At 41.6% G+C, this 14,996-nt stretch overlaps 1 protein-coding gene across 1 annotated transcript in view; it reads right to left on the reverse strand.

Annotated features, from left to right (window-relative positions):
- The window catches only part of LOC108427250 (leucine-rich repeat transmembrane neuronal protein 4), a 183,212-nt gene extending 172,754 nt beyond the window's left edge, over nucleotides 1-10,458 (reverse strand). Inside the window, exons 1-2 of the mRNA XM_017697251.2 lie at nucleotides 9,732-10,458; nucleotides 3,093-4,657 (exon numbers count right to left, since the gene is read on the reverse strand). Coding sequence (XP_017552740.1) covers nucleotides 3,093-4,657; nucleotides 9,732-9,735 — 1,569 coding nt within the window. The 5' untranslated portion in view covers nucleotides 9,736-10,458. The remainder of the gene's footprint in view (nucleotides 1-3,092; nucleotides 4,658-9,731) is intronic.
- Between the last annotated feature and the right edge of the window lie 4,538 nt (nucleotides 10,459-14,996).

Below are 14,996 nucleotides of genomic sequence, written 5' to 3' on the forward strand. Positions count from 1 at the left end.
AAGAAATGAATAAACAAGTCAACACACACTCTCTCATCCCTTTGTTTCTTTCCTCTTTTGACTAGACGAATCAGTCACAAAGCAAAACATGCCAATCTGCGGGAGTCTAAAGCACACTTCTGATCTGTCTGAAAAGAAAATGGAAAAAAAAAACAACCTTTGAGCTTGGTGAATCAGACTGGACAGGAGCGTGTGAGGGAAGGTCAGCCCCCGCTGTCTGCACACCATTCCGTATGCCTGTGCGCTCTCTGCAGCCTTGACCACCTTCGTCTGTTCACCAAGTCCATTCCTCTCACCCGCTCACTTGTCTATCATCATGTCTATCGGTCTCTTGGTCTGTCTGTCTGTCTCTTTCTTGGCATTGATGCCTGTCTCTTATGTGCCTCTGGCCCAAGTGACTCTGTCATGGCACTGCCAGAGGCACTGGTTGCAGCTAATGCTACCAGACTTTGCCAGGAGCTGACAGACTTTCAGGGCCCAAGAGACAGAAGTCATAGCCTTCTGGAGAATTGGGAGTGCAGCTGAATTCCAAAATGTTCCACCACCACAAACAGAACCAACAACATTGAATAGATTATGGGATGCCTCAGAAACCTACAGCCGTAAACTTCACTCACTGTAGAGCATTAAACAACACTGAGGCAGAAATGAAAGCCATAGCTTGTAACCAGTTATACATGTGAGATTAAGAAATCTGTCATAAATATGAGATGCTAGAGAGCAATTTTGTGGTTTAAAGATGTACCTTGAAAGTAGGAGGAACTTTTGAAAAACTACAATTTGTTTGAGTTCTTTTGAATGCTGTTTAGATAGTGAACACAAAAGGAAGGCAGATACAATCGTGTGCAAAAGTTTGAACACCCCTAGTTCAATTATATGTTTTGTTGATTTTCCAAATAAAATAAGCTAACACATCATCTAACTAAACAACATGAAATATGGCAGGAAAAAACATAACAAAAGCGCTGCAGGGGTCACCAAAATGAAGGAACAAATGATGCAGCAAACTTAAAGTAACAGTTGCATGCTGGGAGTGGTAAAAAACTTGAATATCCATCTGCATCCACAAGGCATGTGTAAAAACCTAATTTTAGGGCACAGTTTCTACTTATTTGCTGTGTTTGGCATACTGAGGGAAGCCCTACATAAAATATAGTGCCATAAGTTTTGTACAGGCTAAATTTTTATTTTTTAATGTTAAATTCAACAAATAAACAGTAACTGTCTATTAAAATGTGCAAATGTGCTGTCTAGATACCTTACCTAGCGATATAATCACTGTTTTCTTTGATGACTATATAGGAGTTACACCAGTGCTAGCTTGGATGCATTTACTTCAATTACGAAGCTAGCAGGCAGAATTGGTTGACCCCACAGGGATTCCCAATTGTTGTATTTGAGGAGCACATGTTGGGTATTGTAATGATGAACAAAATAATGGAAAATAGTGTGAATTCTGTCAAATCAATAAGGCTAAATGATATAACGCTGTGCAGGATACCGCATAACAAAAATAATAAAAAAATATATATTACCAAGCCAAAGTTTTATTGCACACTTCTATAACCAGAGAAAAACTCCATTAGTGTGCACTCTAGATGCTGTAGTTTATTAATAATAAGCCTGGAATGTTCAGGGGTTAAATGCTTGTTTTAGACTGCTGCTTTCACAGTGTGATTAGAACATTTCTGAATTGATTTAGGGCGCAAAGTGTAGAATTTAAAACTGAGGTGCTAATTAAAAAAAAAAAAAAATTCTTGAAAGAAAGATGAGAGGGAAAAAAATCAAGAATCAGGATTTGAAAGAGCTTTGGGGGCTTTAGGGTGAAACAAAGAGAAAGAGCTAAAAGGAGAGGACAGAGGGGTGTCGTTACAGACACTCACTGTTCTAAGATTATTGGAGGGAAAAAAATGTGAAAAAAGAACTGTCCTTTCTTGCTTTACAGGTAATGTGATCACTACACTGGCAATCTATCACCCTCATTAAGCACAGATCAAACAGTCAGGAAGACCCAACAGTGCTGTACTGGAGACAGGATTAGCTGGATGAGAGAGATGTTCTCCCACTAACGGTGAGTGTTTGAAGTCGTGCTGCATGCCTAATTGTGGACCAACGCAAGCATCCACCTTAAGGTTTGATACTAGCTGATGCACTAGCATATTCTTAGCCCTAAGCCAAAATGTTTACATTAATCATTTATTACAGCACTTGATGCCATATATGCACATTCACGTACATGTTTTTGCTTCTGTTGCTGACCATGTTGAGGATCTTATTCAAATGAATCATTGAAAGTGCTATACTTTTTAATGTAATTTTTAACCATCAGTAATGATGGTACTTTTTTAACGCTCTTTAAGGAATACTTCACATCAAAATGTGAGAGATGTGGAGATCTGGCAATTTGGTTAGCCTAATGCTACATCCTCTTCATCTTTTATCCCTTATAAATATCAGCGGTTTGAGTATTTTCTTCATAATTTACGTGGCCTTATTGTTGACTTGTAAGTAAAAGAAATGAACAACAGCACTGCTCCAGCACTATACTGTCCAGACGTCATCTCCAATACATTGGACCCATAAAGTATATGTTGTTCTCTGGTATCAATGGAACCTATGTAACATACTGGAAGTATTGCACTGCCAGGAAAAAAATGATGAGATTTTTCAACAAAGTCTTTCAGGACTACAATGTAATTTTCACAGCAATGTTTCCAGGTTCTGTTCATACAAGCAAGCATATGGGGAACATGGTTTATGATTATATTTGTTTGTGTGGCAGCATATATTTCTTGCAAATACAACACTCCCTTTCCAAGGAGAGAAAAAAAAAAAACTAAGCTGAACATAACAAGTCCCATTCTTTAGCACGTGTGAATCAAAATGCACACATTTTGCCAGAGGTTACAGTCTGAGCCAAGGAAACTTAAAAGTGCTTCACATCCCACACTTACAAATGCTTCTACTCAACAACAGGGAACAAAAAAGCAAAAGATGCAAACACAGCACCATTTTTCTAAATGCCATTTACGCTAACATTTTGGTTGCCTAAGAGTAAAAACTTGTTTCAGAAGTAGCAAGTTTAGTCATACCTCGCATTCTCTGGAACCGGAGATCGTGTAGGTGCATGGCCCTGTGCCGTTGACCAGAACATCTGTGGCCTCGGAGCTTGATGGTTTGTAGTCCACATAGTACTCCTGCAAGGGGGTGCTGAGCGTACGTTCAGTCTCCCTAGACTTTTTCCGACGCTTGCGGGCAGATGACGAGTTTTCCTGTAGCTGCTTGACGCTGCTTGGATAGCGCTTCCATGACACATAAATCACCAGGAGGATCATTGTAACCGACAAAAACAGGGCAACACTCCCTGCCACTATCTTATGGAAGGACACTGGCTCAAAGTCTTGCTCAGGAGGAGACACATCAGACTGAGGTGGTCTTGAAGGGGTAGGATGTTGCAAGGACGTGCCCTGGCCTTTCCTGCTGCCTCCAGACTGAAGTGTGGGGACAAATGGAAGGGCTGCATTCAGAGCAGGGGTGCTAGAAAGAGTAGATGGAGAACTCACAACTGATGGTGTAACAAGCGTGACTCTGCAGACTCCACTTGCCTCTACAGCATCCATGACCTTCTCACCTTGAACCTCCTTGGGTGAGGCGCAAATCATGGGAGTCTCCTTGTTTCCACGGAAGTTTATCAGCCAGTTCACTAGGGGGCAGATGGCAGGCCCACAGTCCCACATGTTTCCAGCCAAACTGATCATTGTCAAGGTTATCCAGGCCGACACTGCCTCCTGAGAGACGTTAACCAGCTTGTTGGAATCCAGATTAAGCGTCTGCAAGTTCGGCATGCACTGGTACACCTCCGGCTCAACCTCCTGTAGGTCGTTTCCTGAAAGGTCTAACTTCTGAAGAGATGTCCAGGTCCATGTGAGGCCTTCACTCATGGTCCGGATGCGGTTCCACTGTAAGTAAAGGGCACGCAAGTTATACAGCTTGGGGAAGTTGGAAAAATTTATCTTGGAGAACTGGTTATGCTCAAGATGCAGTTCGGTCAGCTTCAGCAGCCCTGACATTGCATTACGTGTGATGCTGCGCAGACGGTTGTAGCCAAGGTCAAGGAATTCGAGATTGCGGCAATCCTGGAAAAGGCGAGATGGCAGGTTCTTCAAGGAGTTAGAACGCATGTGCAGGCTGAGGAGTTTGCGCAGGCCTTGGAACTGGCCTGGCTGCAGAGCCTGTAGTTTGTTATAGGACAGATCCAGGTTCCTCAGGTTTGGTACCAGGTGGAAGGTAGTATTATGCAGGAGTGTAATCTTGTTAGAACTCAGGATCAGCTCTTTTAACCTCCTTATTCCTTGAAAGGCCCTTGCATCCACATTTGCAATGTAATTGTGGTCCAGATAGAGCCAAATTAGCTGATTGAGGCCAACAAACTGGCCAGCACGTAAGCTGGCCAAGCTGTTGTAACGCAGGGACAGGCCCTGACACCCACCAGAGAGGTTTTTGGGCACATCACGGAATGCACTGGACTCACAGTACACAATTTTGCCATCGCAACGGCAGCTCCGTGGGCATGGCCGCTCACCGTAACAGAAATTTGCAGAGAGCCATGCCTGCACCAGCAGTGGCACCACAAACCATCGCCGTCGCATGGCAGAGCCTGAAATCAAGTAAAGAGAGAAAAAAAGGGAAATTAAGTTTTCATCTTTTTCTAGAACACAACGATCTCTGTTACTTCCAAAGCAGCGATTAGCCAGTATCCATAAAGTGAAGCTACAACGCTGCCCGGATTTGAAGCATCACATTCATTTGGGGTGCCACACGGGACTCAATTAACAATGCTGATTGCCTGAATCAATCCTGTCATGGTTTGTTGTATTCATTTTTCATCTCTGGCATTGCAAAACATGCTATCAGAGCAAGCCAGTCATACAATACGGCTGGACATGAGCCCACTGCAGCATGAAGGGAACCGTCCTTTGAGACACGCTGAAGCCATCCTATTAGACCACAATTACAATCTAAATGAGTGTCAGCCAACCAAATCAGTTACATTCGTCAGGCCCTTCAGTTGCCATGCTGCCATTCTTTTGTCTTTTGGATCACTTTAATCCGCAGAGGAGGACTACAGGTCATGTTTGCATATGAGGTAAGTCATGACATGAGCAACGAAACCATGATTGAACATTAGCTTAGTAATCCAAAGGTCTGTGCAAAAAAATGATGTGTTTTTGTGTGAAGGTTGCATCCTAAGCCTCATAGCAATGTTAGCCAGAAATGGATTTTTATAAGTGGTAATAGATCTTTATCAGCTTCATGTAAAAATGAGTGACTCAGAGATCTACTCTTGGTCCTGGTAAATTTAATTATACAATGCAAGACCATTATTAGCAAGAAATATCCATTATTCCAGGGTCTCAGATGTTATCTGTCTATTATATCAAGTAATAGATAATGTGGGTAGGCCCAAATGGATAACATTGTCATATGACGGATCACTACATCTCAGTGACATTGTACTGTTTCATGGTTATAAATCTTCATAAACCAACAGATAATAACTTGCCCAGTTTTTAATGGCATAACCACTGCAGTTGTCCAAGCCATATCAAGTAGGAGAGGCATTAAAATTCTCTGCTTGAAAGAAAAAACAGACCCATATACTGTCCACTATTAGACAATAAAAGGTCACTGGAATGAACTTCAAAATACGCTAATATACAATATCTTATTTCCATATTTGGCTCCATGTCACTCAGTACTAAATGCTAAGGCATTTATGATGTGTGGCTCTAAAGCGGTCAGTCAGCGGCAGTCTCGGCTGCAAATCTCAAATCTATGATTAGCAAATGCATGCACTGACCCAATATACAGTCCACTGACAGAGCATACAGAGTGGCCTAATGAATATATAGGCAAATGAATCGCAAGCAGTCATAAGTCATAATAATTAAGGGAAAAAATAATTAACATTTAAATTGTATGTGCTTATGATGGTTCAACTGTAGTAATGAATGACACATCTTTGAACACTGGGACTGGTAATTAGGCCTGTGCTGGTATTATTCGGATAATCATGTGTAAATTATTTATTAAATATTAGTCATTCTTAATTACATTTTATTTCTATTAAGACTCAATTCACATGTTATCACTTTCTTCATTCCCATGTCCACTTCAGAGTTAGGAACCATCTTAATGTGACGGGAAGAAATCATAATTTAGTTCTTTATTGTATTATTTAATGTTGCTATTAAGTGACTATGCCTTAGAAGAATCTGCAGATATACTACTACTACTACTAATATTGATTGAAGTTTAACCTTTATTAAATACAAGATCATAAATTTGTTGTTGTTGTTGTAACATACTACCATCTTTAATTTGCCCACAAAATTATAACTAATCTCATAAAAAAGAGCTGCCTAAAGCTGTGGTGTCTGTAGCCACTTAGCTTTACCTTGTAGGAGAGTTTAGACACATTATTTTTCCTGAGATCTGAAGCTGTTTTGTCTGATATCTGAAACCTGACAGTGTGGTCTGAAAATCTTGTAGTCTAAAAATGTCCAATGTAATTTGCATGTGGCTTCTTGTGAGGGCATGATATCCGCGCTGTATTTTCACATTTCAAATAAATAAAACCTATTGTACATAAAACTGAATACATCCACATGTTACTCAACTATGTTTAATGAAGGGAACTTTTTTTGGTGATGTCAAACACTCAAATAGCACTCTTGAGTTGAATCAACATATTGCAGTCAAGTTAAGTCTGTTGCCATTGACAACTCTGGAACCATCACATTCAAAGAAACTGTGCTGCTGACTGTCGTAATCGTTTCTCTCTTGTTAATGTTACTCAACAAATGTGTCTAAACAAGCTTACTTAGTTTCACTGAAATACAGTTGACAACACAATTTCTTGTGTAAATCATACTTCTCCTATGGCTCCTGCTTCCATCTATTTATATATTTGGTGTTTCTTTCTGCTTGTTTTATTTACTATCAGTGTGCTTTCATTCCACATAGGCTACCTTCCCTTAGGCATATGACAATCACATATATTTGGCTTAGGCATGTGTTGCTAGCTTATAGCATGAAATAGTTCTCTTTGCTACTTAGTGTGGCTCTGTGATCGTACATGACCACATTCATACCAAGTGTTGACCCACCAGTGTTAGGCAACATGGTCAATATTACTAAATCAGAAACAGTTATGCAATTGTTAAAATATATATTTAAATCAAGGTTTCAGATTGAAACAAGAAAACATGCATCGATGTTAACTAACAAAAAAAAAGTTATTTTAAAATGTGCTGTGTTTTGTATTTTGAGCATATTCAACTTAAACTTGCTGGTTTGTTTACCAATGCTTAACTTGATTTTATTTAGGGCAAATTTTTGAAGTTATGTGAACTTACTTGTGCTTCCAGTGCACCTGCAGCATGAGTGCGTTCAACCAGCTCAGCTCAACAGCTGTGTTTACAGAATGGTCATATCTAGCATCAACCAACATAGGGTGGGGAATGTGGATGTCACGCTATTGTTTGCATAGAATAAACAAACAAACAAAACAAACAAACAAACAAACAAACAAACAAACAAGTAAATAAATAAATAAATAAATAAAGTTTTAAAACCAGTAGTAAATAACCAGTTACCATTACTGGGGTGGGGGGGCTGTTAGCATGGTAATCTGGAAATCCTCACCAGGCACAGAACTACTGGCACTATTAGTATTGTATAGTCCTCTGATTGAGTGGCATAACATGGATCATATGGGCCAAAAGCTTAATTAAAATGAATGCCCCCTCTACCAAAAATCGCTTTTAACAAATAAAAGAAATGCCACTCCACCCAGTAGCATTTAAAGTCATCCTAAAGGTTTGCATTAGACTGCTTATTTTAGATTTTAGAATTAGAGTAAAGATTCATTATAATGAATATAAAGTTTGGTTGTGAAGGATCCGGCTGAAGATGGTTACCATGGAGGAGCTGCATTATAAATATAAAGAAGATAAATAGACATCAGCCCTCTGGGTAAACTGTTGATGGAAGATAACTGGTGAGGCATGTTTGGATCTTTTGCTGTGAGTCAGGGGTGTCAGCAGTCAGCAACTACTCTTTAACACAGTTTGTCATGTCGTTTTGGGTGGATCTGAGTGACGCAGAGCAGTTTTAGGACCCGTGCATGGCCAAGACGTCTGTTAAAGCACCCACAGTGATACAGCCTAACCCTGTGCATTACCAGAGAATGGTTGTAACTGGGGGTGGGCGAGGGCCATAAAGGGGTCTGTCTAATTAAGGGAAATATTAATAAAGCTGACTTATTGTGCCAAAGCGTCCACGTCCGTGCACGATAAGCTGCAGAAGGGTTTCAAGCAGATTACTTGACAGCTTCGTCTACGTCAGCGCTAACGGTCAGCTCCCCCCGCGCCCTGTTGCGCTGACACGCGCGTGAGATCCGGGAGAGAAAACGCGCCACGACCACGCGCGCGGAACCGAACGGGAAAAGCGTTGCGCTTAAAGACGTCGACGACGTCTTCCTCACGCGCGCGCTCGCGCTCAGCCAGCCAGCCAGCCATCCACCCACGCGCGCACGCAAACACGCAGGCCTCGCGCGCGCTATTAAAATATGAAAAGGTAAAAACAAACAAACAAACAAGCAGCAACAAAACGCGCGCGTTTTTCAATGAAGCACAAACTCTCCGCGGAAACCGTCTCTCCGTGCTGAGCCCTCGCGCGCTGCGAAGTTGACTCGCGTCCAAACAGCGCGTTCCGCACGAGCCGAAGGATCTCCATAGACATACGAGGGCCGCCTGCTGCGCGCGCGTCCGCCTCATATCTGGTCGCGAGCGTGGGTTCCGACAATTGCGTAAAAAAAGTTGCACACAAATTTAAATGGCACGAGACAAATGCACGCGACGGAACGGGACTGCCCGCTAACATGCACGGCACGAGCGCACGAGGACGTAGCTGCATTCCACAGGCATGCACAGAGGCCGGGGCAGTGCAGACTATTGAGCTATTATTAGTGGATGTATTGATAATGATGGTAAGAGAAGAAGAAAAAAACACTGCAACTCAATCTCGAGTCCCTACAAGCTACAGTCCTTCTATTGATTTATTGGTTATTGATGATCATATAATACGATGGGGTAGAAATCCCGGGCCTCGTTGAGAAACGATGGCATCTACAATCGATAATCTATAGTGTATAATATCACTGACACGTGCTGGGCCTCTGTCTACCCCTGCACCCCCCCCCCCCCCCCCACATGTCCAAACCTTAGCGCCCCTGTATATCACATTGCAAGCAGTAGTGCAGAACTACTGGACTGTTCAGGTGCTGATCCATGATTGTTATTGATGGCGGTGGTAACAGAAGCGCTGTGCAGTTGGGAGAAACATCCTTTCATGAGCTGGGCTGTTGCAAATTATTATTACTGATGGAAATAATGGAAGAAAAGTGCGATGCAACTCAGCACTGGATCCCTGCTTTAGACGTCCTATTGCAACCTATTGGGCGCCCATTGCTCCATCAATAAGGACTATTATTGACAATAATGATGCAATAAAGGAAACACCGTGCAAGTCAGTGCTGAGTCCCTGCGCGCCGTAGCGCAGCACCTGGCCCACTGCAACACACTGAGCTCTTAACAGTGACTTGCATCGATTTATTATTGATGGGAAGAAACCACAGTGCGACCCAAGTCTCTATCCTCCAAACTCACCCATCACTGTCCACGACTGTCCGCGCGTCTTATGTCCGTCCACGGTCCACCGTCCTGCATCCGCGCTGCCCTCCTCCACACACACTCACACACATACGCTCACGCGCACGCACACACACACACGCACACACAAACACACACACACACACACACGCACACACGCACGTACGCCGGATCCTTCACTCCTCAAGCCGCGCCGTTTCCTCGGGACCCGCGCCGCGTGCGCCGGTGCCTCCTCCTCCTCCCCGGCTCTCACTATGCAGCATGTCGCGCCACACAAACACACACACGCACACAACCACACTCACGCACACACACACACACACACACACACACACGCACACGCACACACACAAAAGCCACAAAAAGTCCGGGTCCAGGTTTACGCGCGCAAAACGGAACGGTCAAGCGCGCGGGTTCTCCTCGTTACTTCCACATCCACAGTGATCGGGTATCGGTGGTTCTGCTTTTGCAGCACGCAGAGAAAGTCATCCAGAAAAACTTGAGCAAATCCGCGAGAACGCTCCGGGCTCCCTCCGCGGAACCGTCATCATCACGCGCGCGGATAAATCCACCGATTTTCCTTCAGGGGCGGGCCGAAGACTGAAAAGCGCACTTTGGAGCAGCTGAATGCTCTTCAGCTCCTCCGTCTGCTCTCCTCTGTTCTCCTCCTCTCGTTCCTGCTGGAGGATGGAGGCGCAGCTGGAGTTGGAGCGGTTTAACGAGGCGAACGGGGACGCGCCCTCTAGCGGCCAGCCTCGAATCACTGAGAACTGGAGAAAAGACAATAAAAGCGTGAAAACTGTTACGTAAACAAGCTGAAATATAAAGCGAACCTTAAAATGCGTGACGAATGGACAACTAGTATAAACAGGGGGAAATACTGTGCCTGCAGAAGACCTGATGCTGATTCACCACTAAGGCGGCACAGCTGGTGTTTTCCGGTTGTGACAAGAATCTTAAAGCCTTTAAAGTGCTGATGGATGCTGAATCCCTATTTAGAACTGGCCATAGGCGTTGCTGTAACTCAGGGGTGCACAGCTCCCGTCCTGGGGGGCTGATGTCCAGCTCAAACGCACATGATTTGACTCATCAGGTTTAGTAGGTGTGTTTGAGACACACTCTTTAAGGGTTGTTTAAGGTTGTTTTAGTAAAGAAAACAGTTCTATATAGAAACTTGAACACCTCGAGAACCTGTTACATGATTAAAGAGTTCTTTGCATCTTTAAAAGGGCCTTCAACTTCGTGGAGACTGTGTTGCAGATGTTTCTATATAGAATCTTTTTGAAAAGCTTGACATTGTACCTATAGCAGAACCATTTTGGTGTTATATAGAACCATTTTCAAAAAGGTTCTATACAGAACCATCCACAGCACATTCTCCACCAATCTGAAGAGACCTTTTATGATGTTAAGAATCATTTGATCATGGGTTCCTTGAGTGGTCACAGTTCTATAAAGAACTATTTTCTCTAAAAAAAAAAACCCTCAAAGAACCATCTGTTTTAGGAGTGATGGGGAAAAGTCCAAACTGGGCTGAACTCATTAGAAGTATGTTAACATGAATCTGTATATCACATTCTGTTATTCTGAGGTTTAATGAGCTAAAATGTAAAGACAAGCAGGTTGCTTTTTTCAGTAGATCTTATTTTACAGTGTACGTTTAGCTTTGAAGGAGACACTACACAATGAGTTTAACTTTGCAGGTATGCTATACACACACTATAGGCTACCATACAGCACTAGCTATGATAGAAATGTGAGAGTTTAGGGGGATTAAAAGATTAGGTTTACAAAATGCTAACCTCATAATCCAGTTTATATTTGACCACTTGTAACATTTAAATCAACATTCTGCCACCTACATGTTTAGGATAATAGGCTATATTAAATAAGCTATTAAATAAGAGCCTAATAGTCATTCATCTGAGAACAAATGAAATGAAACAGCATAACTGGAGTCAAATTTGTTTATGAAACAGTAATAGCAGGTTATGGAAGACTGGAGGGATGGTGAATAAACAAATGAAAGGCAAAGGTACACAAACATCATGGGTGGGAGAAAAAGGGTGTCACGAAGTTGGTAAAAAAAAAAAACTAAGAGAGAACAGAAATTGGCAGTTAGTGTAGTACAAATATTATGCAGTTACTTTCTTCACTGTATGTGAAGTAGGTCACTTTTCTGAGGTCACTTATCTTAGTTTTTGCCCTGGCTATAAGTCTGAGTGTGTGGGTACTGTCCAAAGGGGGGCCAAAATTGGCCTGTGTGGAGGTTTGATTTGGCCCACTAGAAGAGTACCCCTAACCTGTGCCAACAGCCTGTACCATTCATACATTGTTCTGGAACATACAAGATCAAACACCTGAAAAATTACATACATTTGGGTAAACGCTATCAAGACAAACAGTGTACAAACAACAAGACCTATAAAACACACATTTAGACACATAAGGTCTACATATATGCATCAGTTACTCTCTTTGAGAGCAGGCTTTAGAACATCTCTTTCAATGGAGTAGCTTGTTAAGGGCTGATATGGCTGTAGGTATGAAACGTTTTGCAAAGCCTAATGTTCTAATGCCGTGATGGAAGTAAAGAAAGCATTCAGTGGGTGATCTGGGTCTGGTACTATTGTGATGGCCCTTCTTAAAATAGCCTTATTGTTTAAATTTGATTGGTTGTGTGTGAGAAGGCCTATGATTTTTGAGGTAATGTGCAATGCGCAACAGTTTGTTAATGTTTGACACTATTAAATTCATTATGTTTTTTTTTTCCTTTTATCATTTTTGAAGTAAGCTACATGGCCAAAAGTAAGTGATATATGAACTTCTTGGACATCCCATTATAAAAGCATTGGCATTCATATGGACTTGCCCCGCTCTTTGCAGCTATAACAGCTTTTACTCTGCTGGGAAGGCTCTCTACAACATTTTGGAGTGTGTCTGTTGGACTTTTATGCCAAAAGAGCATTTATGTGGTCAGGCCATAATGTTGGATGAGAGGGCCTGACTCACGATCAATGTTCCAATTCATCCCAAAGGTGTTGAGTGGGCTTGAGGTCAGGGCTCTGGAGTTCCTCCACACCAAACACATCAAATCATGTCTTTAAGGAGCTCGCTGTGTGCAAAGTCTGAAACACTCCTAAACTGCTAAACAGGCTAAACTGTTGTACGATGCATATATGAATATATCATTGCTGTCCAAGGAAAACATGTATCTTCACAGGACAGGACAAAAACATTCTTTTACTGTCAGTTAATGTAAAGATATTTTATTGAAATGAATTTTAGAGCATTTTTATTGGTTCATTCATCATGAAATGTCGATACAATGTAAAGAGCTGCTGAGCTCAAATGATGTAGAAAAACTTGAGAAAAATGGAGACGGACGTTGGTCTTTGGACAAAGATGATATGTAAACGATTTGTTTTTTAATTTAGTTTATATTACCTGGACTCTTTAGATTGAGGAGTGAATGGCATGTTTATGGCATGTATTGAGGTTTTAAGTGTTCATACACTACTTAATTTTATTCCAGAAAAAAAACTGAGGAAAAATATTTTCAGATTCTCCTCCAGTAAAAAGGCACACACATAGAAAGTGTCTAGTGTTTAAAGTAATGCATTAAGTCAGCATCTCTTCCTCAGAGGGATCCTCAGTTATCACCATTTAAAAGCGCTGCCCTTGTGTCCTTTCAGAAGTCTAATTTGAGACATGAGTATTAGATATATGTTTTAATTGCTCTCCCTTGCTCTTTCAGATCTATGATATCATTCAGGACAGTCAAAACAGCTCCGGGCTGCTTCAAGGCTACTGGGTTAGTCTGAAGCAGCCTCCGCTCGCTGTACTTTAAAAAGAGGCCACTGTTAAAATGGGCCGTCCTACCTCTGACTCCTCCACTGAGTTCTGCTGCTGTTCAGCATCTAGAGGAACCACAGATGGTGTAATAGATTGATTTTAAGCATCTTCCTGGGTTTTATAAGAGGTTTACATGTGATCTCTATTATCCATCATAATCAACACATTTGTCAATCATTCCATTAGATGATGTTCCATGTTATATTATTGCATTACACATATCACTGCTGTTGGGATAAAACCTCCTATCTCCATTGCTGTTGTTTTTCAGTTTTTGACAACATGTGGAAATGCTTGTTGTGCTTTATCTCTTTACATTGTGTTTAAGTGTCATGATGAATGGACCAAAAAAAAGGTCCCAAAATGACATGGAAAAAAATCTGGTTCCACTGACTTACATTAAAAGTAAAGATTTTTTCCTTCTCCTGTAAAGTTAACATTTTAGAGATATGAGCTTTTGTTCTGACAACAGCAATATCATTTTATCTTACCAAACTGTTATGCACAAATTTGAATGACAATATGAAGTCATATTCTCTGAAGTCATTATCATCATCATCATCATCATCATCATCATCGTCATCATCATCACTTTTATTTATATAGCGCCTTTCCCATGCTCAAGGACGCTTTAAAATCAAAGAGCATCAACACATTAAACAAAAAGACAATCCAGGTAAACATTCAAGTTTAAACGGAACAACAATAACACGGTGAAAACAAGTACAGTACGTCTTTAACAGAGATTTAAATGAAGACAGAGAGGTTGCATCCAGAGTAGACTGTGGGAAAGTATTCCGTAACTCGGGGGCTACTACCTTAAATGATCGACCACCCATAAAAGCCAATTAAAACCTAGGAACATGACCTAGATTTTATGGTCTCAAAGTACAGGATAGGATGTAATATATATATATATACTCTGCCAAGTATTGAGGAGACCAGACGGTGCAGAGCTTTATATGTTGTAAGGAAAACTTTGTACTCAATACGGAATGTAATGGGCAACCAGTGAAGACTGTGAAGAACAGGGGGGATGTGGTCATTCTTTTTTGAAAAGGTGACGATCCTAGCAGTGGCATGTTGAACATACTGTGACCTAGTGAGGGTATTAACAGGGAGGCCAGAAAAGAGCACATTGCAGTAGTCCAGCCGTGACATCACTAATGCATGTACAAATGTTTCTACATCGACTTGGCTGAGAAATGGTCAGAGGCGAGAAATATTGCAAAGATGGAAAAATGCTGTCTTAACAATGGAATTGATGTGGATCTCAAAAGAGAGTGTAGGGTCAAAAATAACTAAGGTTGCGGACATGGGGAGAAGGTGTTACTAGAATCCCATCGACATTGATGCCAAGGACAGATAAGCTATGTATCAATGACTTTGAGCCGATTAAAAGCAAGT

This window comes from Pygocentrus nattereri, chromosome 18 (assembly GCF_015220715.1).
Source record: "Pygocentrus nattereri isolate fPygNat1 chromosome 18, fPygNat1.pri, whole genome shotgun sequence".
Classification (NCBI taxonomy): Eukaryota; Metazoa; Chordata; class Actinopteri; order Characiformes; family Serrasalmidae; genus Pygocentrus; species Pygocentrus nattereri.